At 42.2% G+C, this 27,174-nt stretch overlaps 1 protein-coding gene across 2 annotated transcripts in view; it reads right to left on the reverse strand.

The window, feature by feature from the left end:
- Positions 1-27,174, reverse strand: part of LOC137369646 (coiled-coil domain-containing protein 102A-like) — a 698,074-nt gene that overhangs the window by 153,248 nt on the left and 517,652 nt on the right. For both annotated transcript variants that reach the window (XM_068030982.1, XM_068030981.1), the window contains one exon: positions 25,217-25,320. In XM_068030982.1, coding sequence (XP_067887083.1) covers positions 25,217-25,320 — 104 coding nt within the window. The remainder of the gene's footprint in view (positions 1-25,216; positions 25,321-27,174) is intronic.

Consider the following 27,174-nt stretch of genomic DNA (forward strand, 5'->3'; position numbering starts at 1 on the left):
GGTTAAATTGAATCCTGAACCGGTATAAAAGATCGTGAAAAACATGAATGGAGTGGTTTTTGGCGTAACTAACTTTGTTTAAAATCCCCCAACGTTTTGCACTGGTTTGGCCAATTCATGACGGATTATGCAGACATTACTGGAGTAAACAAGCAGAAACGCGACTCCAACATTCCTGAATTTCTAATGGGCTGGTGATGTTGAAAACCAAATGGCTCTGCAGTACCAGATTTCACTTCGTTTCAGAGGTAGTCTGAAATGCTCTGCAAGTTAGCAAGGTCTCTGTGAAACTGGATATTTTTTCCTATCATTTTGAATGGAAGCAGTATAATTCATTGTGACTGACAGCAGTTATTTCACTGAAAGTAGGTCAGCAGGCAAAAATATTGCTTCATTGTATCATCCTTTGCTGCAGCCTCTGGAATGAACAATGCTAATCAAAGAGCTTTCAGAGAACAGCTCCTACTAAAGTCTGCAATTAACAAGGTGGACTCACTCTCCATGCACCCTTCCAAGAATTATTTGACAGCTACATTAGTACATATAACTCATAATTATGATAAATAGACGTCTTTAAATAATTGTAAATAAATGTTATGCATCAGCTGTGCCTTAATAAAATCCACTCTCATCAGATCAATGAGCTTGAATTAACTTTTGGCAATGTAAGCATTTTTATAAACTGCGTGCTGTGTTGTAATTGGCAGCTTGTGACATTGATAGAATCAAAATGAATTATGACTAACTGAATGGTTAATCAGCTGCCCGTTTATTAACCATCTTGGTGCTGAAGTAAATTAAATTCAGATTTTAAAATAGTTGGTAAGCAGACAACATGGTGCTTCAAGCGGAAAATAGGCAACAGCTGCCCCATTGATTTGAAGAGGTTTGTTCAAATGTAGCCCTGGAATTCCTTTTGCTGGAAAAAGCCATTAATGCCATTTCTTTGGGAATTCCATTGATGTTCTGCTGAAGGTGGGAGATGGGTGAACCCACAAAAGAAATTCTACCCCATATGTTCAATAAAGATGCACAAACATGTTTACGGACATGCTATGAGAAATAAATACATTCTATCTGTTGCAAATGTCACTCCATTATTTAAGAGAGAGAGGGAGAAGTTAGATAACTATAGATCTGTCAGTTTTAACATCAGTTGTGGAGAAGTTACTATACTTCATCATAAGAAACACAGTGCCTTGGTCAGACCTCACCTGGAATATTGCGTTCAGTTTTGAGTACCAAACTTTAGGAAAGATATATCAGCCTTGAAGTGGGTGCAACACAGATTTGCCAGAATGTTACCAGGGCTTAAAGGGTTAAATTGTCAGGACAAATTATGTACACTCGAGTTGTATCCTTATTTAGAAGATTATGGGGTAATCCAACAAATGTCCTTAAAATGATGAAAAGAATCAATAGCGTAGATAAAGTGAAACTATCCAAAGATTCAAGAACAAAGGGGTATAAATCTTTAAATTACAGCTTAGGTCATTCAAGAGTGAAATCTGCAATCTCCTTTTCACTCAAAGGGGAGCGGAAATTTGGAATTCTCTCCCCAAAGGACTTTGGATGTTAGGTCAATTCAAATTTTCAAGATTGAGATCAAAAGAATTTGGTTAGGTAATTTTGGTTGGCATCCTTCCATCTACGAAAAATGATGGGCAAACAAGCCATTTAAGTGGGAGGGGAGAGTGTCTTCTCTTGGTTCCCCTTTGTTGGTGTCTGTGAAGGCCAATCCTTGAGAATCGGGTTCTGCCACAAGTGCTGCTTGTGAGGCTGCCAAGTGACGCTGTGAGTTGTTCTTTTTGATGTTGGCACCTATTGCCAAGCTCCTGTAGCAGCTGGTCATCGTGGTACTTCACACCAGTCCACAGGATATGTCACCATTTCCCTCTTTTGCCAGCTAGCGACTCCCAGGTGTGATAATCAACATTTGGGGCTTTCTTGTCACACTTGCAAGCCTCCGTGAAGAGGAGCTTTGGGCATCTCACTGGTGATCTGGCCCTGGCTACCTCACCATACAGAAGGTCCTTGGGTATGCGACCATCTCCCATCCTGTGTACGTGACATGGGAGCTCTGCCTTTGAGAGAACTGCCACATTTGTGATTTTGTCCTGCCAGGATATACACATAATGCACTGCAGACAGCAAAAATGGAAATTATTGAGCTTCTTTTCCTGGTAGCTGTAAGTTGCCCATGTTTCATAGCCATACAGCAAGGTGCTGAGAACACAGGCCTTATAAACCATCAGCTTGGTCGCAAGGGTCAGCTTGGTGTTATCCCATGCATGTTTCGCGAGTCGGCCAAAGGTGATAGCTGCTTTCTTTATGCGCATTTCGAGCTCTGCATCAAGGGACAGAATGTCTGTCACCGTGGACCCAGGGTAGCGGAATTTTCTCACCACTTCCAGTGGGGTGTTATTTAGTGTGATGAGGGGCAGAGTTGCAACAACTTGTCCCTTGACCATGGCTTTCTTGATGCTTACAGAATTTTGTTAGGTAAGGGTATCGAGAAATATGGAGCAAAGACAGGTAAATGGAGATGAGGTACAGATCAGCCATTGTCTAACTGAATGGCAGACCAGGCTCAAAGGGTTGAATGACTAACTCCTATTCCTATGTTCCTATATTACAAAAATGACACCCTTCAATTGAAAACAGTTGTACCTTAACTTGTACAATCGAACCTTGGTTAGATCACATTTTTGTCACAAATGGATGCAAACCCCTTTGTAAATTGTGTTGTGCACTTGAGTGTTAATGTCAACTGCCATTTTATACTGCATGTTTTAAGTTTTACTCTTATGTTCCGATTGTCAAAATGGAGGAGAAAGGTCAGGTGGGACAACAACTTGAAAAGGGCAAAGCTTTAGGACCCAGGAAACCTCTATCCAACTTGCCTGGCTTTGAGAATGTAACAGTTTGAGATACAGCCCGTCTTCCATTGCACAGCTGCCGTGTGTTACAGACTTTTCTCCGAGACCTCTCTGCAAGAAGCAGAACTGTCTCCAAGCTGCATCGATGTCTCTCTTAGGCCTTTTCAACAAGAAGAAAAAAATAAAAAGAAGCCGCACTTTGACAATTCCAGCCAGAAAAATCAACAAAGCAAGCTCCAGTAACAGCAGAAAAGTCTGATTTCTATCAGTTTCCTCTCTGTCCAAAAGAAGGTGACGTCAGCAATTTAGCTGTCTTCATTTACCTTTTAGAGTGCAAAGAAAAGGGAATTTGTAAGAGAAGAGATATCTCCAACAGCTCCTTACCTATTCGGCATTTCTAATTAATGATCTCCAATTTTTGGACACATTTTTGATAATATTGATGGACACTAGTTTTAACTGAAATCCATATTAGCTAGTAGTTAAGATAAGTTTCTACTTAATAAATGTCCTTGCCTTTTTTTAATGCCTTTAACCTTACCCTGAATGTTTGTAAGCATGCGTGGCGAGGTTAAACCCTTTCCCAAGTTTAAGAGTTTGTTAATAAACCCTACTTCTTTGTTTTAACTTTAAAATCCGTGTTGTTGAAGCGGTCATTTATTATTAGGGTTTAAGGGAGGGAAAGAAATTCAGTCACTAATCTATTTGTAGACAGGTGGTTGGAAAAACAGGGAAATTTGTACAGAAGAAAATAAAATTAACTGCCTTTTCGTAACACTTGGAGTATTGTGCACAGTTCTGTTCTCCATATTATAAAAAGGAAATGGTACAATTTAAGCTTGTTATGGAGAAAGAAATAGACAAGTTGCAAAACAAGGTTTTGGATTGGGGGAGAGCGAATTTTAGTAAAATAAGGCAGGATCTGGCCAAGGTAGACTGGAAAGAGTTACTTGTCGGGAAATCTACAGAAGAGCAGTGGGAGGCATTCAAAAAGGAAATGGGGAGGGTACAGGCCCAACATGTTCCCTCTAGGGTAATAGGTAGGAGCAACAAGCCCAGAGAACCATGGATGACCAGAAACATTCAGGGTATGATGAGTAGGAAAAGAGAGGCTTTTAGCAATTACAAAGAGAGCAAATCAATGGAAGCATTAGTGGAGTACAGAAAGTGTAGGATGGAACTTAAGAAAGCAATTCGGAGAGCAAAGAGGGGATATGAGAAAGCTCTCGCTGGTAAAAGTAGGGAAAATCCCAAGATATTCTATAAGTATAACCAGGGAAAGAGTAGGACCCATTAGGGACCAAGGAGGAAATCTGTGGGTGGAGTCAGAGGACATTGGTAGGGTGTTGAATGATTACTTCACATCTGACTTCACCCAAGAGAATGTGGAAGTAGATATGGAACTCAGAGAGAGACTGTGAGGTTCTTGAGCAAATTGTCATAGGGAGTGACAAGGTATTGGAGGTTTTGGCAGGCATAAAAGTGGACAAATCTCCAGGTCCGGACGATTTGTGTCCTAGGGTGCTGTGGGAGGCGAGGGTGGAGATTGCAGGGGCTCTGACCCTAATTTTTAATTCCTCTCTGGCCACCGGGGAGGTGCCAGAGGACTGGAGAATAGCTAATGTGGTCCCACTATTTAAGAAAGGTTGTAGAGATAAGCCAAGGAACTACAGACCAGTGAGTCTCAAGTCAGTGGTAGGGAAACGATTGGAGAAAATTCTGAAGGAATCTATCTCCATTTGGACAGGCAAAATTTGATTAGGAATAATCAGAATGGCTTTGTCAGAGGGAGGTCATGCCTAACAAATTTGATTGAATTTTTTGAACATGTGACCAGGTGTGCAGATGAGGGTAGTGCAGTTGTAGTTTACATGGATTTCAGCAAAGCATTTGACATGGTCCCACATGGGAGACTTATCAAGAAAGCAAATGCACATGGGATACAGGGTAACTTGATAAGGTGGATTCAAAATTGGCTTAGCTGTAGGAGACAGAGAGTGATGACAGACGGCTGTTTCAGTGACTGGAAGCCAGTGTCCAGTGATGTACCACAGGGATCTGTGCTGGGTCCCCTATTGTTTGTCATTTATATAAACGGCATAGATGACTATGTGGGGGGTAGGATCAGTAAGTTCTCAGATGACACAAAGATTGGCCGAATGGTTAACAGTGAGGTTGAGTGTCTTGGGTTACAGGAAGATATAGACGGGATGGTCAAATGGGCAGAAAAGTGGCAGATGGAATTTAACCCTGAAAAGTGTGAGGTGATACACTTTGGAAGGAGTAATGTGACACGGAAGTATTCAATGAATGGCCTGACACTGGGAAGTTCTGAGGAACAAAGGGACCTTGGCGCGTTTGTCCATAGATCCTTGAAGGCAGAAGGGCAGGTTAATAGGGTGGTGAAAAAGGCATATGGGACACTTGCCTTTATCAATCGAGGCATAGATTACAAAAGCAGGGAGGTCATTTTGGAGTTGTATAGAACTTTGGTAAGGCCACAGCTGGAGTACTGTGTGCAATTCTGGTCACCACATTATAGGAAGGATGTGATTGCACTGGAGGGGGTGCAGAGGCGATTCACCAGGATGGTGCCTGGGATGGAACATTTAAGCTATGAAGAGAGGTTGGATAGGCTTGGGTTGTTTTCGCTGGAGCAGAGAAGACTGAGGGGTGACCTGATCGAGGTGTACAAGATTGAGGGGCATGGACAGGGTGGGAGAGGCGGGTTGCCTCACATCCTTTAACCTAACAGAGGTCTTTAAAATCATGCTAAGGATGATAGGGTAGGCATAGAGAAGATATTTCCACTTATGCGGGAGTGAGGGAGACCAAAACTAGGGGCCATAAATATGAGAGTCACCAATAAATGCAACAGAGAATTTAGGAGAAACTAGTTAACAGAGGGCTGGATTTAATGGTCCCCCTGGAGAAGGGCTAGGAGGTGGGGGGGTGGCCCACAGAATTGTGACGGGAGGCAGGAGGCTTGTCGCCTCCTCATCGCATTGCAATTACGTTGGGGTGGAGGATATGCCGAGAACGGCCTTCCCAGCCAGAGTTCAATTGAGGCCCTTAAGAAGCCTATTCTAAGCCATTTAAAGGCCTCTTTCCCTCCACCACTGGAATTAAACTAGCGGTGGAGGGTGGGGGGGGAGGGGGGCCTCTATCAAGCTGGGAGGTCACCAAGTAAAATGAGGCGACCGCCCTGAGGGCTTGGAAGGGGGAGCCCTCATGGAGGGCCCCAGCAGAAAACAACCCACCTCCCTGAACACCCCTTCGCTGGCACTCAAAGCCCACCACTGGAGCCTGCTGGACTGGCTTCACTAACCCCACCTCACTTACCTGGGGTCCCGGTCTCCAGCGCCACGCAGTGGCACTGCTGATACTACTCAGCTGGTGGCCCTCTGATTGACCGGCAGCTCTTGGATGTGGGATCCTCATCTTTAAAGGGATGGGGATCCTGGTGCTGGGCAGTTAATTTCCCAGGCACCATTAATTAGAGCTGGAGGTGTGGGAGGGGTGGGGGGGGGGGGAGCTGTGAACAGCTGAGGCTGGATTCCCATTACCGTTTCGGCCTGGCAGTGAGAGCCTCGCCGGTTCCACTAAATGCTACCTGCCAGAGAGTGATGAGAATGTGGAATGCACTACCCACAAGGAGTAGATGAGGTTAAATAGTGTGGATGCATTGAAGGGGAAGTTAGATAAGCACATGAGAAGGAAAAGAATAAACGAATATGCTGATAGGGCTAGATGGCGCATTATTGCCAACATCAACCAGTTGGGCCAAATGGTGTGTTTCTTTGTTAACAATACTTACCTGCACCTCCCAGCTCCACCTTCAAACCATAGGCCACTGCCAGCCATTGCTCACTCCCACCATCACCCCCTCCCACCCCCAATTAACTTGATGCCCTGAATCAATGTCTGGAACATTCTCCATCCTCTCCAATGGGGGGGGGGGGGGTGGGGGGGAGGGCAGTTGGTGAGGGCTGGGGGGGGGGGCGGTGGGCGGTGTTTCATAGAGGGTGTGGCCCTTGCCACCAGGGGAGGTGGGCACTCAGTGGGCCACAGAGTGCCCAATCAAGAGGGCCTCCAGCCCACAGGGAGGTCACCAGGTTTTACTGGGCAGTCTCACCAAGTGGCGGGGGCCGCCCCTCCCCCTCCCCCTCCCAGCCCATCCCTGGAGGGCTAGTAAAATTCAACCCTAAATTCCAGTGCACATGGTGGTTGGCAGAAGATATGCCTACCCCAAAGTGGTGAGTGTATCTGAATGACAAGGTGACGGCCCAGAAATGTTGCCATTTACTCCAAAATTCAGTTTAGTCTGAGTTAAGCTTGAAGAAGCGAGAGGGGTAAGCTTCCCGTGTGACTTGTCAAGACAGGAAGTAGTTGAGCTCACTGATTTTGATTATGTGCAATAATTAGCTGAAATATCAGCTTTGACAGAAGCAATTGGAATTTTCTTTCTCGAAAGTGTGCTGTTATAGAATTCTGTAAGCTGCTTTTTACTAGTTTAAGGTAGAGAAATCTTTTGTTTCCTTGCTTTTATCAGGGAGACCTTGCAATGGGGTTCACTATGGGCATTCCCATATATGTCCTTATAATGTGGGCAGACAGGAACAGAAGGAACAAGAAATTATAGAGGAACACTGGATAAGGTTACACCAAAGGAAAAGATGATCAATTTGGTGTAACCCTTCCACCAGAGTTCATAGACCACACCATTCCCTTAAGCATATATCTGAAGAAATCTGCTTCAGAAAGCAATGGTTCAATAAGGAGACATAGAAGGAATTGTGTGTCTCACTGCAAACCGAGCCCCAAATATTCTCTCAAACATGAAAAACAAAGGCCAGACATGGTAGGGAACACTGGCCTTTATATCACAAGATGGTTTTATGCGCACAGATATATTTATAGCAGGTGCTTCTCTATCCTGAATCGGGGTAAAAATTTGTATTTTAGAGCTTAAACTCAGCGTTGCGAGAGCAGCACATGCCCAATCCAAGAGACCCGAGGATTGATGAAAATTGGTTCTTGGGCCTCATTGCTATAAGCTGGTGCAGGTCAGGCCTTCATAGGCAGGGGAAGACATCAATGTCAGACTGCCAACCTCAGGGACAGCGGCGCTCAGGTGACGGGTGGGTGCGATCATGGTGCTTGTGGAGTCAGGGAGCACTCATACAAGTGGCCGTTATACAGATCTTGGGCCCCTAATTTACATATTCAAGGTTTTAGGTGTACACCCGGCATAAAATATAACCCACACAAATTCAGTAGTGGGACCAACACATGCGCAGTTTGGGCGAAAGGCATCTCATTGCTAAATGATTTGCTTTGGACCCATATTATGCCTGAAGAACAGCTGCCAGGCAGCCCAATTTCTAGCCTTTATATCTTCAGCATCATAAGAATCAAGAGGATCCGTTTTGTAAAATCAATTTATATTATTATTGTATATATAACATGGACAGACTACAAATCTGCAGCTTTCAGTTTAATTACAAGTAAAAGCAGGAAGAATATTTATTCTTAATGCAAATGTTTCACCTAATGATGTAAAATTAACTGAACTCGAGGCATGAGTCCTGTTTTTGGTGAGTACTCAGCCCCAGACACATCCTGTGATTAGAGTCTTCTATGCTGTGGCTTCAGTGCATTCTTCATGCAAGATGTCAATTTTATTTCTACTGTCGAGTTATGGATTAAACTTTTATTAGTACAGCAGGCTATCAACCAGGTGCAGGAAATAAGGTGAGAAATGAGCCCACACAATAGGGATTCAACTCATCTAAAACTTGATGAGTTGGAGATGTAAACAGTACAAAATCAACCACTGAGTTAGGATTCACCTCAAAGTGAAGAATCTCTGTATGGCATCAGGGAAGAAGCCACATAGGCAGAAAACACCAGTCAAGTTGCGTAAAACAGGAACATTCGGGTTGGGGTAAACTTGGTATGGTGTGTTCTGATTTTTCAAGATCTGAATTCTTGTTTCTGGAGTTAGTACTGGGATTACTGTGTTTAATTCAAACCCTTGGCCTACTTTTTATGTAAGAAAACTGAAGCTTGAGTTCTTTCAATGATGAAGGTGTAACTGCACTACGTACCATGTGGTGTGCTACTGAGATACACAGAGGAGGAACAATCTGGGCTGTTCAGGGCTAAGTTAGCCAATCTCAACTGAGGCAGCAATACTGAGCCTCCACAGGAAAGAGGGAAAAATCAGGTGGGTTCCTACTCCTTATAGCTTCCTAGTAATGTCTCCTACAATATGCACATGTGGATCTTGGGTGAGGTAGGTTTGAGTTTAGCTGCAATGCTCTCCCAGTGGTTATCTTGTCACTGGGCTAAGTATTGGAGTACTGCTGGTGATCCAACAGAAGTTGCTATCATCAGAAGGGGTAAGAGGAGAAACGCTTATTTCAATATTATCATTTTTCAAAATAATGTTGATTAATGCATCATAAAACAACGGTATTAAAGACTCCAAGCAAAATTTGTTATTTCAAAGCTTCAGTTACACAAACTTTTTTTTTGCTGCCCACATTCAACTGATCTGACACAAAAGAGCACTGGAAGCTGCAATAGAATCAAGATAGTGGCTATTTCACTGGTCTCAGCATGGTGACAGAATAAAGTCAATTCTAGAAAAGTGTGACCCTGTAGGAGCTTCGCCTGCAAATGAGCATATATCACAAAATTGTTCAGCTGCTTCCAATATTTCCATTCATTAAATCACTGGGACTGTGATTCATAAAATTGGCCCTTATGAGTGCTCTGTTATGTTTCAAATGGGATATTTTAACAAAGGTGGAGTGAATTCTGTTGCTGTGAAATGAATTTCTAGCAAACGTACAATCAACCTCACCCCCACTGACATTCGGAAATGTAAAATGAAAGGCAGACTTTCTGCAATAGCTGCATAACTGAAGGCTCTTTTTATCTGACAGCTGCATGGGTTTATCCTCTCCCACAAAGTTCACAGCTGTACAGGTGGTAGCAACTGCTAGCAATTGAAAAGACTATTTAAAAAAATAATCTGAATTGCTCACAAGTTAAAACAAGGAATATTTTACTGTCGGTAGAATTATAGGCCAAGATCTTCTCCTATGATCGCACTGAAATAGGAGGGTATCTCGGTGGAAAATGTGGACAGGGAAGACAACAGATGTCACACTGACACAACCAGGATTTCTTCCATCCTATTGCCATTGGTACTTCTGTTGGCTGCTCCTTCCCTGCCTGCGACAAGCAAATGGCAGAGATACACAGAGGGCCAGGTATTTGGAAGATTTCCCTCCTGCATCAGTTACCTTGATTTTTCAGATCTGCCATGGAGAAGGTGGCAGGATGCCCTGGGAAATAGTAGTAATGACCTAGGGTTTCCTCCCCAGTGGACTCTCCTTGATTTCAGTGCCTATTTACCTTCTTGTGTAGGCCTTGGTGTACACAGATATGTACCATGATGCCAATGTGCCAATCTTCATGGACATTCTGCCCCTTTAACTACCTGGTAGCCTCTGGCAGTGCTGTGGTAGTAGCCCTGCTACAGTACTTCCATGATTTTGCAGTCAGACATTACAGGGATTTTGCAACCAAGCAAACTGGGTTAGGGTCCCCGTGGTATCAGAGTAGCAGGCGCATGTCCAGCCCTCTCAGAACACCTCCACTAGGAGGGTAATCTAAGCAATAGTTTCTCTCTGAAGAAACCGGGCATTTTGAACAGAACTCTGATTCTCTAAACACAAGAGAAACAGCTGGACTCGGTCTTAGCAGCAGTATTTTTAGAGTAAGCTACTCTGCTCCAGAAATTGAGACTGCCTGTAAAATCCTTAAAAAATTGCCTCTTGCCCTGTTAACAAACCACAGATTTTGGTATTTATGTTGTACTCTGTACCATGAATGTGTGAATATGAAATGCACTGGCTATATTATTTATCAATAATTAGCTATTGATAATCACTTGATAAGTAGCCATTAACCCTTCAGCATGGCCCTCATCATACAACAACAAGCTGAATGCTCTGTCTGATAGCACGCATCACGAACGCCACTGTTGTCAAGAAGGCTTCTCACTCTCAAAGCTGAATAAAAATGATGGACAGGAACTTCACCTTCCACCTATATGGCTAAAATTATAGATGTCACAGAGTAATTGAATGGATTTAAGCTCGACTGAAAATTCAGATGATGGTTATAAACTCTGACAGTGGAGACCATCAGAAACCCTCACTGCAATTACTATCTTTTTAATCACTCCCAGCTGTCCATTAGATAATTTTGCAAAGTGAAATTTTTCCTCTTTGACATATCTTCCCTCCCTGAAGAAATGCAGAGCTTTAAAATTACCAGGTACACTGCAATCTTATAATAGCACTGTCCTTGATTTGAGCATTTTTCACATTGTAACGAGGTGAGTGCAAAAGTGATCCTTCCAACGTGGCATGAAAAATAGGAGCAAGTCAGCAGCCAAACTCCAGCAGACCTATGACAAAGACTTCTTTATGTTGAAGAGCCTGATAATGGATGAGGTTTGATGGAGCTTTTGTTTGCAAATGTAAACGAGAGCGCAAAATGTCACAATTGCCCAGTGAGACAACTAAAAAAAAAATACAATTCCATGGTATTTTGTCGATGAGTTAATGGTAATTTTCATTGCTGGTACAATCATAAAACATTGCAAAATACAGAAAGAACACCTTTTGCACCCTCTATAATTTATGAACAAAAAGGTCACTCCAACCAGTCACTATATTTCACAGTTAATTTGTAAACTACTTATGAGCAATCATAAAACATGGAGCTGCTTATTTATGTCATTGACACCTAGCTGGTGACATAACACTTGGAAGCACAACCAGCTGCAAGCTGATTCAGACATGATTTATTGGGAGCATCAGTCTTAAAGTAGGATAAGTACTTCAGAGAAATGTATACAGTCTGACCTTGTTGAGAGAAGAGAATGCAGTAACTTGGCTTTAGGCAAAACTCCCACAAGGGTATCAGTAATGCATTTATGGTTTATGTGACCTTATCCAATTGAAAAATCGTTTGGGGCAATTTCAGTCCCTTGTTGTGGAATCTAACAGTGTAAAGATGTAATGTGTTTTATGAAGTATTAAAAAAGGACATTAAGATAGATCATGTCACAATCATGTTAACAACAGACTTGCTTTCAGAACATAAACTTCAGGAGTGCTTTGACAAACTTGGAGTTGAAAATGCAGCAATTTATATCTCTGAAGATTTTACACAACTCAAAACCTAACAAGAGGGCAAACTGGTTAAGCCTTTTATTTTGGGAGCAGCTCCCTGACATGCTCAATATGCACCCCAGAAGCCTGAGGCCCAAGGCTCAGCTGAAATTGAGCCCTGGGGTCTCGTCTCCATTATTCCAGTGAGCTATGGATGCTAATTGGGCATCCAGTAGCAGCTGGACGGTTAGCTGGTTTAGCTAAGATGTTGGCAGCGGCCATGAGGCAGATTTGGGGTGCAACGGGGAGGGGATGCAAGTGCGAGACAACAGCGGCCTGCAGTACTGCTGTGGAGCCAGAAGGAGCACTCATGTTCCTATGTCCTCGCTAAGATAAATTATAAAGAAAAAAAAACTTGCTGTATTGTTGGTGCCCCTTTAAGAGTGGCTGCTTAGGCAGAAGAGCCCAAAAGACTAAAAGGAGCATGTCCACTGAGTTCAGCTGAATTTTGGAATGGGGTCATAATACAGGTAACAAGCCCCTCATTAGTATATGCAAATATGTCCTGTTTCAGGCCTCCACAAGGGACACTTCAATATCGCCTAAACCAACATGGCATCAGACCTACTATTGCCGCAGTTTGGACGACAGTCTTAGCACAGCAAAATTGGTGATTTTTGGCCCATTATGTACCCAGAAAACAGGTGCAACAGTTCAGTTTACTCCCCATAGAACACAAAATAACAAGGCTTTTAAGCAAAATAATTGTTTCCATTTATAAGTCAAAGAGAACAATATTAGTTTTAAATTATTTCCCTTGTTTTATTGTCTTTTTAATTTCTCCTCACATTTGAATCTATAATGTTACTTCTGAGTTCTGTCATTTGGCAATGGGAGGTTGAATAATAATACTGAAGAACAGATTTTGACTTTACTGCGGAATGACAACATCCAGTGCTTCTCTGGAAAGATGCAGCATGGAGATCTGTCTACGATGACAATATACCTAACCAGCAGCCTCACAAGAGCAGCAGCATGACATTTCCATTTCACACACTGTGCTTCTTTATGGCTCTTGGGCTCTCTCAGCAGAAAATCTCAATTTGGTAGCAGCTGTGCTAAATTGGAGTGTAATTTGCTACTGTGAACTCTTGTCCACTGGGAACTGGCCTATGGCTGCTAGGGAACTGGCAGTGACATGTCCAATGGAGAGTTGTGGAAAGGAGGAGAAATTATGTTCACCGTCAGCCCCACTCACTTGTTGTACGATCAAGAAAGAGTCCGCAGTTACTATTACTCACAGCACTTCGACATTCTGCAGAGACTAAAAACCTAATGTGCTCAGAGCCAATTTGTGTCAACAAGTTTCAGTTGTGACTCTGAGCTAGGTGCATCACTGAAATTGAGTGATTAGCACTGAGATTAAGTTCCTGAGAAGGAGTTATCATGGTGCAATGTTTATGTCCTCTGCAAGGGAGATCATAAAAGAAATTACTCTATTCCATCTACATTTTCATCTGAGTGCATGAATATTTTATTCTTATATTACTGCTTTCTCCCTTTACCCCTCTGTTCTGAAGGCACTATATCAGGCTAAGGTTTTTCATAGGTGCTGACTACCCTCCAGTACCTCACCCAAATAGCCATACAAATATGAGCCAAGGCAGTAAGTGTTGACAAGCTAGTCAACGAGCTTCATCCTGACCTCATTTAAAGTCCATGCACACTTACTTTCTCGTAGCAATCTATAGAATGTGGAACTTGCTCCCACATGAAGTGGTTGAGGCAAACAGCATAAATGCATTTCAGGGGAAGCTAGATAAGTACACAACAGAGAAAAAAAGGATATGCTGATAGGATTAGATGAAGTAGGGTGTGAAGAGGCTCATGCGAAGCATAAACACCAGCATGCATAGACTAGTTGGGCCAAACAGCCTGTTTTTGTGCTGTCAATTTTATGCAATTCCATGTAGTAATACTATACTTGTACTATATGTAAATACTGTACATCCAAATCACAATGCTGAGTGGATCATGCATCTGAATTTTTGTCTTGTGTATGTAAACAATGGCATATTGTGTGTATGTGGGTCTGTGTGTGGGTGTGCATGTACACATGAGTACACACACATTTGTGCATCACAAGTATTATTAATCCAGTCCCTATACTAAATGAAATTCCTTTCACTATGAGTTAGAAATAAATTCAAAAGACAATACGCAGCAATGAGTTAAGTATACCTACAGGTGTGAATCAAACATGTACACAGCGCCATTTTCTAAATTATTAATTAATTTTATTCAAAGCTTTTGTATTGTAAAATTGTCTCAGCGAAATGAAAAATGTCAGTGTTGGGAGGAATTGCACATTGTGGAGGAATTTAGCCTCCAACATCAGAATAAACACATCTAAATCAGGTATATCACAGGTTGGATATAAAGCTTATTCAACATTGCCCTAATAATTCACCCTGTCAGTAAGGTACCTTACTGCACTAATGTGAAATTTCCCATTACTGGACATTCTTATGGATTCTGAGAGAGAATCTAGTTGTACATCATGACACATCATCAGTAGTTTTGCACTCTGGACTCAGACCCACTTGAAACTCGGTTAATCTGTTCAAACCTGCTTCATGTAGGGAATTACATGCAACAAACAGAGGAGACTACCAGCCCATGGCCAGGATTTTCAATTGCCAGTGGGGTCGGGAAGGGGTGCAGGCGTGATTTGAAAATCGTGTTCCCGGAGAATGTGACACAATTTTCAAAGGGAGGGTGGAAGGGGATGGAAAGGGGAATCCGCTCGCCTCCAATTAACAGCCCATTAAGCTCCTTGAAGAGCTTGTTAATGGGTTAGGGAGGGTGAGAAGGCAATTTTCAAAGCTGAGATCGCTGAATCGGAACAGTCTGATGCACGTTAGTGCACACTTATGGGGTTCAACGCAGACAGATGGTAAATTTTTTTTGATTCTGCAAAATTTCAGGAGCTGGGGGATCTTGTGCTGGATCATGTGTTTTACCTTCCATTTGGCCACTTTTGTGCTTGGTGAGGGTGCTAGCCCTCCAAGGTGCTTCCTGCTCTCTTCTGTAAGGCAGTGACAGACCTTATCATGGCTGCTGTCTACCTTTGCCGCTCACTCTTGGCAGGCAGCTCTTGCCTGCTGGAGAAACTTGGCACGAGCTCGTCAACAGTCCAATTAGGGCATTTACATTTCAAGATCGCATTGCATGAGCGACACATTCGCAGTGCAGGGTTGGGACCCGGAAATTATCCAGGCGTCGAGTTCCCAACACCGATTTGAAAATCAAGCCCCTTGAGTCTGTATAATAAAAGCAAAATACTGCGGATGCTGGAAATCTGAAACAAAAACAAGAAATGCTGGAATCACTCAGCAGGTCTGGCAGCATCTGTGGAAAGAGAAGCAGAGTTAACGTTTCGGGTCACTGACCCGAAACGTTAACTCTTCTTCTCTTTCCACAGATGCTGCCAGACCTGCTGAGTGATTCCAGCATTTCTTGTTTTTGCCCCTTGAGTCTGTGCTGGATTCACAGCCTGAAAGTTAAAAGGTCAGAGTGCTAATCCATAGCATCACACAGCCTGACCCACAATGCTACTCCATGTAATTATAAATCTACTTTTCTGTTTTAAAGCTGGACAGCATACATTTAGACTAAAAGCCAGAGATGACCATTCTGCAAATGAAGCAAAAAGAAAACAATGAGAGACCAGCAATTCTTCTTAAATATGTTCCTCCCACAGATTACGATGCATTGCACGTGCATTGAAATTATCCTGTATTCAGGTAAGATGTGGAGTTGCTGGTTGTTGATAAAAGCATGATGCTATTACTTTATTATTCTGTAATTTCTTGTTCCACAATGAATTTTTCAGCATAGTGCTTCAGTTTGAATCCATTAGATCATTGATCCTTTTAAACTGAAGATTTGGTTCTCCAGTGCTGACTCCCAGTCTTGCTGCTATGGAAACAATCCTGTGTTTATTGTAGGATAGTTGAAACAGCAGCTTGATTGACTTAAAAAAAAACTGAGCATAAAAATTTTAAAAGGCACCGACTGCCATGGCTTACTTTAGTAAATACTAACTAGTATCTGTAGCACATAGTGTTTCAGCCACAGAGTCAATAGCTATGTCCTTTATCAGCTTACCATGCTGAAGCAAGAGTGGAAATGGCCAACTTTGGTGTTGCTCCCCATGCCTGATTTTAACACGGTCCACCTAGTGAGAACAGGGCAAGCAGGTGGTTAAAACGGCAGCTTAGCGCTTCCTGCTGCCCTCAATATGTGTGCACTGCCACCATTTTAACAGCTTTGTTTTTGGTTCCTTGATGGAAAGTTCCAAGTGCAGTACTTCTGACTAAAATTTTGTGGCGCAAAATATTAGTCTAAATAAAATATTACTGCCTATTATAGGCTTGGTTTTATTTAGCTGTGCTAAATAATCAGTCAAACACATGGGCTCAGATCTTGCTCCACTATCCCACTCAAAATGCAGAGAATGACTGAAAATTCAGGCAGTGAGGCCTACCAACTGTTTCCTCCTCCTGACAGAGATTTCTGTCTGTCCAACCCCATGGGAAGTACCACTGGAAACACCTTCCCTGCTCACACACGCAAATAGCAAAAGAGGACAGCAGGTGCCCAGTGGATTGCACAGCACTTCCCCGAGCATCTGTTACTTCTTAGCAGGATAATGACAGACTTCCTCTTGAAGCACCGGCAATCCGCCATGCATGCATGATGAACCCTGGCTCCCATCAGGACACTGGGTGGATAATTCTAGCCTTATTCCTTATTTAGACCAACTTATTCCAAATTGTAAGAATCACATTTTAAGCATTTAGAAGACAGTGGTGTTGTGGTAATGTCACTGTACCCGTAATCCAGAGGCCCTGGCCAATGCCCTGGGTTCAAAACCCACCACAGAAGCTGGTGGAATTTAAATTCAATTAATTAATAAACTCAATTAATTAATAAAAATCTGGAATCCAAAGCAGTAATGGTGCCATGAAACTATTAATTTTTGTAAAAACCCATCTGCCTCACTAATGTCCTTTAGAGAAGGAAATCTGCCGTCCTTACCTGGTCTGGCCTACATGTGACTCCAGACCCACAGCGATGTGGCTGACTCTTAAATGCCCTCTGAAATTGTCAACGGCAATGAGGGATGGGCAACAAATGCTGGCCTTGCCAGCAATGCCCACGTCCCATGAAAGAATTTTTTAAAAAAAGCTGAATCTCCCCACATGCTCATGTCCCCAGTACACAAACACTTCCAAGTTCTGAGTTAACAGGGAAATAGTGATTGCTCTTACAGAGAATGAACAAAATATTAATTGTATAAGTTGTTTCTACTGGAGGGCTGCAAACGTGTGTTGAGGAATATGAGAGTGTATGAACGATACATTTTGCAACAGATTATTCTATTCCACATCATAGTTACTCTTTTTCCTTTTTTGCAGTATTTTCTTGATTATAGATGTATACCCCTCAAAGCCATGTGATACCTTTAGTGCTATAGTTATCCCATATTGCTATCAAATGTAAGATTCACCTCCCACCATTGCCAAAACTTTCTTGTCTCCTCTGTTGAAAATAGAGGGACATTACAGCTGAGCCTAATGCTGCTCTCACTCAATATCCACAAATACGCTTCAGGAGAGCGAGCTATAGCTGACCTTTCTCTTCCCCAGCTTAAGGTTGCTGGCCACTAATCGTAGTTCTAGCCCAACTCAGACAAACAAAATTAGTAAAGATCACAGCTCAGCAATTGCTGGAGGAGCCATCTTACAATGTGCCCTGTTAGACTTGCTCCTGCACCCTTCAGCTCAAAAATAAATTTTTGCCCAGAAAGTTGCTGGATGTGTGAGCTGATATCGGAGTGGAGAGGGCAACAGGACATCTGGAACTTAGGTGAACAATGGAACAAACAGGGTATCTCCTCAGCCAATGATATTAAAAGATTGAGAAATAAACAGATGAGGGACTGAAAAGGATGGTGAATTAGAGTGGGTCAATTCAATATCAAATCAGGTTCGAAAAATGAAATAAAGAGACCAAAGAAATATTGGATTAAGAGAAAGAGACACACAGTCAGAAAGAGACAGAAAGGAAAAGCAAAATGTAAAATTTTGCATATTTAATATTTCCAACAAGTCATACATAAAGAAATAAAATTCCTCACTTCCTGGGCCACAGAGATTGATTCATGGCCGGAATTTTACGTTGGGCGGTTTTACCTGGTGGCCTTCTGGGGGCCTTTTCCGCCTGGCCGCCACTGGTAAAATACCAGTAGCGGCAGGAGGAGGCCCTTAAGTGACAATTAATTGGCCACTTAAGGGCCTTGATTGGCCTGGGGTGGACGGGCCATTTCTCACCGCCGCCCAGCATAAAATTGCAGTGGGGGTGGCAAAGGATCGGGAGTGGCCCCCTCTTGTCACCAGTCCACTCATGCAGGTGGGAGGGTGGCATAAAATTCCGGTCATGGTCATCAACAATTATCACTCTGTTAAACAGGTACTTGTGCTATTAATTACTGGACTTAACTTCGTGTTACGTGTTTAACTGAAAATTAATGTGTAAATGTACAACTTAATGAAAATCATGGGGAGGTTAAGGTTGAGATGCCATTTTCACAAAGTAATTCATGGGGTATCTCTTCCTCACCATAACTTGCTAGCTGAATTGCACATTAATGATGGCATGCATTGTTCAGCACTGTTAATTTTTCAGCAAATTCTGGACACACAAATTTAATCTAGGGTCTTCTAAGTCTCTGTGGATCAGTACATTTACTTCCTATGCTGTAAGAGGAGCCCACAGTTTGCATTTTTTACACAAATAAGAAATTTACCATGGTCCAATAAACATATTTTCTTTTGGAATTAGTAATGCTTTACATAGCTACATAATATGATGCAAAAAGATGATGGATCCGAGATCTGGTGTTATATGCAACCAACCATTCCTTCCTGTTATAAGGGGTAAAACCTATTCCTACATGATGCATTTGTGCCTAGCTCTAATTTATGCTATACCAGAGCAAAATGTTGATCATACCATTTACCACTACTGTAAAATCAGCAATACAAGATATAAAACGTAACCTTCTGTATCTCCCCTATGAATTTTGAGCATCTATAAAGTCTCAGGCGCTGTAGAATGAAATTGTCATCTCCCTTGTGTTGTCAAAATTGGAGCATTCATTTATTCCTGACCGAAAAAGCCACCTTGCAATGATGTAAATAAAAAGACAGTAAGAGGAATAAGAAAAGTGATAGGCAGAGAAATCAAGGGCCAGAATCAAACAGGGCCACAGTGAAAAATAGTGGGAAAGGGACAAGTAATGTTAAAAAGACAAGCCTTAAGGCTTTGTGCCTTAACGCGCGGAGCATTCGCAATAAAGTGGATGAAGTAATCACGCAAATAGATGTAAACAGGTATGATATAGTCGGGATTACGGAGACATGGCTGCAGGGTGACCAGGGAGGGAAAATCAACATCCAGAGATATTCAGTATTTAGAAAGGACAGACAAAAAGCAAAAGGCGGTGGAGTTGTATTGCAGGTTAAAGAGGAAATTAACGCAATAGTGAGGAAAGATATTAGCTCTGACAATGTGGAATCTGTATGGGTAGAGCTGAGAAACTCTATGGGGCAAAAAGCGTTAGTGGGCGTTGTATATAGACGACCAAACTGTAGTGGTGATGTTGGGAATTGCATTAAACAGGAAATTAGAGATGCATGCGATAAAGCAACATCCGTAATTATGGGTGAGTTTAATCTGCATATAGATTGGGTAAATTAAATTAGTCACAATACCATAGAGGAGCAATTCTTGGAGTGTATACGGGATGGTTTTCTGGACCAATATGTTGAGGCACCAACTAGAGCACAGGCCAACCTAGACTGGGTATTGTGTAATGAGAGAGGAATAACTGACAATCTAGTGGTGCAAGACCTCTTGAGGACGAGCGACCATAATATGATAGAATTCTTCATCAAGATGGAGAGTGACGTAGTTGATTCTAAGACAAGGGTCCTGAATCTTAGTAAAGGAAACTACGAAGGTATGAGGCGCAGGTTGGCCATGATGGATTGGGGAACGTTCCTTAAAGGGATGATGGTGGATAGGCAATGGCAAACATTTAAAGAGTGCATAGATGAACTGCAACAATTGTTCATCCCTGTCTGGCGCAAAAGTAAAATGGGAAAGGTAGCCAAACCATGGCTTACAAGGGAAATTAGAGATAGCATAAGATCCAAGAACGAGGCATATAAATTTGCCAGGAAAAATAACAGACCTGAGGATTGGGAGCAGTTTAGAATTCAGCAAAGGAGGACCAAGGGATTGATTAAGAAGGGGAAAATACTGTACGAGAGCAAGCTTTCAGGTGAAGACAAATGTAGGTCCCTTACAGTCAGAATCAGGGGAATTTATTATGGGGAATAAAGAAATGGCTGACCAACTAAATGCATACTTTGGTTCTGTCTTCACAAAGGAGGACACAAATATCATACCAGAAATGTTGGGGAACACAGGGCTTAGTCAGAGAGAGGAACTGAAGGAAATCAGTATTAGTAGAGAAATGGTGTTGGGGAAATTGATGGGATTGAAGGCTGATAAATCCCCAGGACTTGATGGTCTGCAACCCAAAGTACTTAAGGAAGCGGCCCTAGAAATAATGGATGCATTGGTGGTCATCTTCCAAGATTCTATCGACTCTGGAACAGTTCCTACAGATTGGAGGGTCGCTAATGTAAACCCACTATTTAAAAAGGGAGGTAGAGAGAAAGCAGGGAATTATAGACCAGTCAGCCTGACATCAGTGGGGAGAGTGGGGAAAATTCAAGAGACCATTATCAAAGATTTTATAGCCGAGCACTTGGAGAACAGTAGTAGAATCGGACAGTCAGCATGGATTTACATACAGGAAATCATGCTTGACAAATCTACTAGAATTCTTCGAGGATGTAACTAGTAGAGTTGATGAGGGGGAGCCAGTGGATGTGGTTTATTTGGACTTTCAGAAGGCTTTCAACAAAGACCCGCATAAGAGATTAGCATGTAAAATTAAAGCGCATGGGATTGGGGGTAGTGTATTGCAATGGATTGAAAATTGGTTGGCAGACAGGAAACAAAGAGTAGGGATAAATGGGTCTTTTTCCGAATGGCAGGCAGTGACTAGTGGGGTACCGCAGGGATCGGTGCTAGGACCCCAGCTATTCACAATATACGTTCATGATTTAGATGAGGGGACTAAATGTACTATCTCCAAATTTGCAGATGACACAAAACTGGGTGGGTGAGTTCTGAGGGGGATACAGAGAGGCTTCAGGGTGATTTGGACAAATTGAGTGAGTGGGCTAATGCATGGCAGATGCAGTATAATGTGGATAAATGTGAGGTTATCCACTTTGGTAGCAAAAACAGGAAGGCAAATTATCATCTGAACGGCTATAAACTGAGAGAGGGAAATATGCAGCAAGACCTGGGTATTCTCGTACACCAGTCGCTGAAGATAAGCATGCAGGTGCAAAAGGCGGTAAAAATGGCAAATGGCATGTTGGCCTTCATAGCGAGAGGATTCAAGTACAGGAGCAGGGATGTCTTGCAGCAATTATACAGGGCCTTGGTGAGGCCACACCTGGAATATTGTGTGCAGTTTTGGTCTCCTTATCTGAGGAAGGATTTTCTTGCTTTAGAGGGAGTGCAGCAAAGATTTACAAGACTGATTCCTGGGATGGTGGGATTGACGTATGAGGAGAAATTGAGTTGGTTAGGATTATATTCGCTGGAGTTCAGAAGAGTGAGGGGGGATCTCATAGAAACCTATAAAATTCTAACAGGACTTGACAGGGTAGATGCTTGAAGGATAGTCCCGATGGTGGGGGAGTCCAGAACCAGGGGTCATAGTCTAAGGATACGGGGTAAACCTTTCAGGACTGAGATGAGGAGAAATTTCTTCACCCAGAGAGTGGAATTCACTACCACAGAAAGCAGTTGAGGCCAAAACATTGTATGTTTTCAAGAAGGAGTTAGATATAGCTCTTGGGTCTAAAGGGATCAAAGGGTATGGGGCTAAAGCGGGAATAGGTTACTGAGTTGGATGATCAGTCATGATAATAATGAATGGTGGAGCAGTCTCAAAGGGCTGAATGGCCTACTCCCGCTCCTATTTTCTATGTTTCTATGTAAGGAGGGTGTTATGTGGATTGTGACTAACCTGCTGAATTACAGCAACTTTTAAACAGAGTAGCATTTGTCTTGGGGTCTGGTTAGCTCAATTGGCTAGATAACTAGAATGTGATAGAGTGATGCCTGCAACACTCATTCAATCCCTGCACTGGCTGAGGTAGCTTTTGGAGGCTACCTCCTTGCCTTGCCCCTTTGTAACATCATGGCATAAACTATGATTAGCAACCCTCCTTCAATGTGGATGTGGAGCAACCACAGCCTCAGAGCACAGACCAATTCAAAGTGTACAAATCCATAGTCCTCACCACCCTTCTGTATGGCACCAAGTCATGGGTCCGATGCCACCTCATGTATGCTTTCTACAGCATTTCCATCAGCGCTACCTCTGCAGCATCCTCAAGATTCGCTGGCAGGACTGCATCACAAACATTGAAGTCCTGGAAACAGCCAACAGCACCAGCATCGAGGCCATCCTCCTGTAAAGCCAACTGCATTGGGCGGGTCACATTGCTCGGATGGACGCCAGTCGCCTGCCCAAGATCGTGTTGTATGGAGAGCCGACCACGGGTAAAAGGAACAGAGGGGCCCCATGCAAACGTTTCAAGGACTCCCTGAAGAAGACCCTCTCTGTATGCCACATGGACCAACGCCAGTGGGAAGCACAGGCCATAGATCTTGAGACCTGGAGATGCTACATCAGGAGGGCTAAAGACACCTTTAAGACTGAATGAAGAACCAGCATGAAAGAGAAAGGAGAAGGATAGATCCATTTGCCCCCAGCAGCAACTTCACCTTCACTTGCACCCATTGTGGGAGAATCTCCAGATAGGCTTGATTAGCCGCCAGCAGGCCTACAACTAATGAGTACAACCTTCCTAAAATCTTTGTCCGCAAAGAAATGCCAAAAGAGAATCGATGTGGATGTTACATGAAGAGAGAGAGAGAGAATTTCCCTTAAACCAAACAGGAAACAAGGTATTGACAAAAAAGGTACAGAGTCATGCACACCGGAAAGGAAATGTGTTTTCAGCTGCTTGTTGCAGAACATGATATACATTTTAATTCTTATCCATTTAATATTCTTCTCAGAACCCAAGTACTTGGATGGTCTATGCAGAAAGAGCAGTTAAATGCTGTAGGTGTAAACAATCGTATAAAGCTGTGCTTCGTGTTAAGTCTAATTAGAAACATCTTTTTGCAGCAGAGTGTTTTAACTGTTCAAATATTCATATGCTGAACATATTACAAAACAAGAGCTTACCATGAAGGAACAATGCCATAGAGATGCAACACATTGGAGAACAGATTACAGTTTAGCATGAGAAATGATAAATATCTCCACAAGCAAGGCTAGCCATTTAATTCACAAATGATTGCCACCAGTGGGTTAAGGTTATAACTCAAGTAGAAATATTTATCATTTTGTGCTTGCAGACATGGTGTGATTAAATTAAGAATGCTGTCGGGTAGCTATGACTGAAAACAGCCATTAATGTATTTTTAAAAGCAACAGAATCATTAGGAGCTACTCTGCAATGTCGCTATGATATTGTATTAAAATTTTACCTCTAGTCCCACTTCCACATATCTGTGAAGTGAAATTATGTTCCTTATACACAATAATCTTTGGTCATTTGAAATCTTTTCATAACATTTCAGTACCACATCCACAAATAATGCAAGAATAGAATCAGCTGTACCCTGCCTGGCTAGAATTTGTTCTTTACCAACAGTCAGCATTCTGGCTCCATTTTGATCCTCAGAATAGCAAAAAAGTGACACCTGCTTACTCTCAAACTTGGAAAAAAATTCTCTTCACTTCTCAAAAGGATGAACTCATTCACTATTTAGATGCTGCTGGCTACAGTTGGAATAACAAAAATGATGTGATAAATATGTGAGATGGTGAGGGGGGGCGGGGTGGGTGCCTCACTAAAGTACTAAAGATCAAAGAATTTGGTGTGGATGCCAGCCATTCGGGTCATGGCATTCCCAGTGTTCTGGTCACTAATTTAGGAGCACTGCATTTGGTAAAGCTCTGTTCCAAGCCTCACCCCAGAGAGTTAAAAGTACTATATATGATGTAGCATTCCTGACTTGTATAAAATGTGTCATTTAGGAACCAAGCATATTTTCTGTTTATTCTTCGACATCCTAGTAAACTAAATAGGATTTTGTTCTACTATTTGTCAATGCATCAATCATTAAAGTTTGATCTGAAACCAAATCATGGACTCCTTAGGTAAAGCAGTAACCCACCTCATTATGTGCAATAGTTTTAAGCGTGTGAGATAAATATTAAAGTCTTCTGTAAGTTTAAGTATTTCTTGTTGAAATTTACCTGAGAGAATACTTTATTGAAGTTGTACCCTTTTTCACTAAATGTTTGCATGCAGTTAGCTGGGCTGTGCCTCATTCACAATAGGGGAAGTACATAACCAACCCAAACAACTCAGAGTTAGGTGCATAGGAGACAAACCATCTATTTTATTGTATTCTTTCTGTAGCAAAAAACTGCTCACCGTTTCCCCATAGTGGGATGAGTGATATCAGTAACTCAATGGCGTGGAATTGTGGTGACACATTTACATCACAAAAGGGAACTTGGGAAATAACACACTAAAATACTAATATTTAAAATATATTTCCTGAGACCCTTTCGGTGACTGTGTGTGGGGGATGATATTCAATTCCTATCAAGCTGCTAAGCAGTTTGGCTATAGGTGTGTGACTCTCATGTCCTATCTTTGCACATCACAATCTTAATAATGTCACCCAAAATGTTCAGTGATGAAAACCATAATTTTGTTGAACCTTTTCTTCTGCACTACCCCCACCCTGACTTCACAGATGTAATCGCTCTAATGACACTGAGTGGCTAAGACTCAGTCCCCTTTCCTTTGTTTCCTCTTGGTGTCTTACCTGGTCTGCAAGTGATCAAACTGCACTTGAAGGTTGTCATTCAGTTCCGTCTGTTCGTCTAAGGAACGCTGCAGTTTCCTGATTTGGTTCAGTGAGTCATCCAGCTGCATTAATAGAAGTAAAAAGCATAAGGCAAGAATACATGCATTTTTGGACTAGAAACTGAGGTACAAGGAAACAGTACCTTAAAAGGAAATGAGTCACTGAGGCAAATATTAGACACAGTAGAGTGTTCAATTCATCATTTGTTGGAATTCCAAATTGATATTCCAATCTTGACTTTAAATAATGAGACCAAAATATAACAATAACATTAATTAAGCTTGTGTTTCGACAGATCGAGTGCATTTGTTCCAGCAGCTAATATTGTGACAGCAGATGACCTTCCTAGGACTTGAACCTGCAAAAATAAAACTGCTTAGCACAGCCACACAAACCCATCAAGAGAATTCAGCTTGAAATATACAAAGATGCAAACTGAACACATTAGATAAGAGCACGATAAATTACAATCATAATTCCTTAAAATAAGTAAGCGTAAATTCAACTGAAGATCTCAACAATACTGATTACAATATGTCATGTAACTTTTTAGAACTATTTTTTCTTCAGAATTTGTATTTTCAAACACAGATGATATATTGATGAAATACATTGGCATCCCAATGTGTTGTGTTACAAAATGGCAAAATGGACGTTCGTATCCTCATCCTCCTTTTTATTTCCCTCCAAAATCTCAGTAAGCAACCTCCTCTAGCTTTATGGCCCAGTCTGCACTTTCCTCCTCGACTGGATTACTGTTTGTTCCTCACTCTTTCCACTCCATCATCAGCAAGTTTAGGTATTTTAAATATGTAGATTTTGACTCTTAAGCTGTATTCCAAAATTACTTAACCTTACTTTCCTTCAAAAAAATCTTCTGAAAATCCATTTCTTTGACTACATATTGCCCCAACCGTGCTAGTTTAGCCTTTTATAAAACATTCAAGGTATAAGTTTGATAGCCCTGAAAGCAAACATGGGGATGGCAATGCACGATTAAACCGTGTCTGTTTATTGCAACGTAGGCAGCATACCAACTTCACGTAGCTCACTGTTTAAAACTATTTCAGAGTCCAGCCAGCACTAACTATGCTGTTGATTGGCTAGACACCTGTAGTGGGAGCAGATAACCATGGAGGTCAATGCAAGGAGTGAAGCCTTGAGGACTTAGATGCAGTACTGCAAGAAGTTGAGCATCAGCAGCAACGGGAGCACAGCAAGAGTAGCGGGGATGTAAACAATGGTGCTCCAATGCTCAGAGCAGCAGCGAGAGCAGGAGCAGAGAGACAGCAGCGGGGATATAAAGAGCAGCAACCCGAAGCCCACGAGCAGCAGCAGCGAGAGCGACACTGAAACCAGAGTGGGATATAAAGAGTGGTGACCCGAGGCCTGAGCAGCAGCAGTAGCAGTGAGAGCGGGAGCAGAGTGAGACTGGTGGGGATATAAAAAGTAGCGATCCGAGGCACACGAGCAGAAGCATCAGCAAGAGCGGGAACAGAGGCGGAGCTGAGCGAGTCGAGCAGATATAAAGAGCTGGGGGGTTGGGAGCAGACAGATGGCATTCGAGGAAAGAAAAAAAAATCTGTGTGACATCATGGGAAAGCAGGTAAGTGACTGGTTAGTGAGTATTTCTCCATTTTTCTCTAAACCAGGGCATTCATTCAAATTAGGAGCCAGGAAATTAAAAATTTCGATTGGGGTAAGTATAACAGTAAGTGAATTCATAATAAGAGTATTTGCTCAGAGCAGCTCTAGACTTATTAATTAAAGTTAATTGTTTAAACAAGGTACTAACTAGAATCTAAAAAAGGAAATTGAGATTTTTTTTACATCAATGATGGGTAGCTCAGACTTGTTGCTTGCAATTCCTGTGCCATGTGGGAACTTCAAAACACTTCACTTGTCTTGGGGGACCA

This window comes from Heterodontus francisci, chromosome 5 (assembly GCF_036365525.1).
Source record: "Heterodontus francisci isolate sHetFra1 chromosome 5, sHetFra1.hap1, whole genome shotgun sequence".
Lineage (NCBI taxonomy): Eukaryota > Metazoa > Chordata > Chondrichthyes > Heterodontiformes > Heterodontidae > Heterodontus > Heterodontus francisci.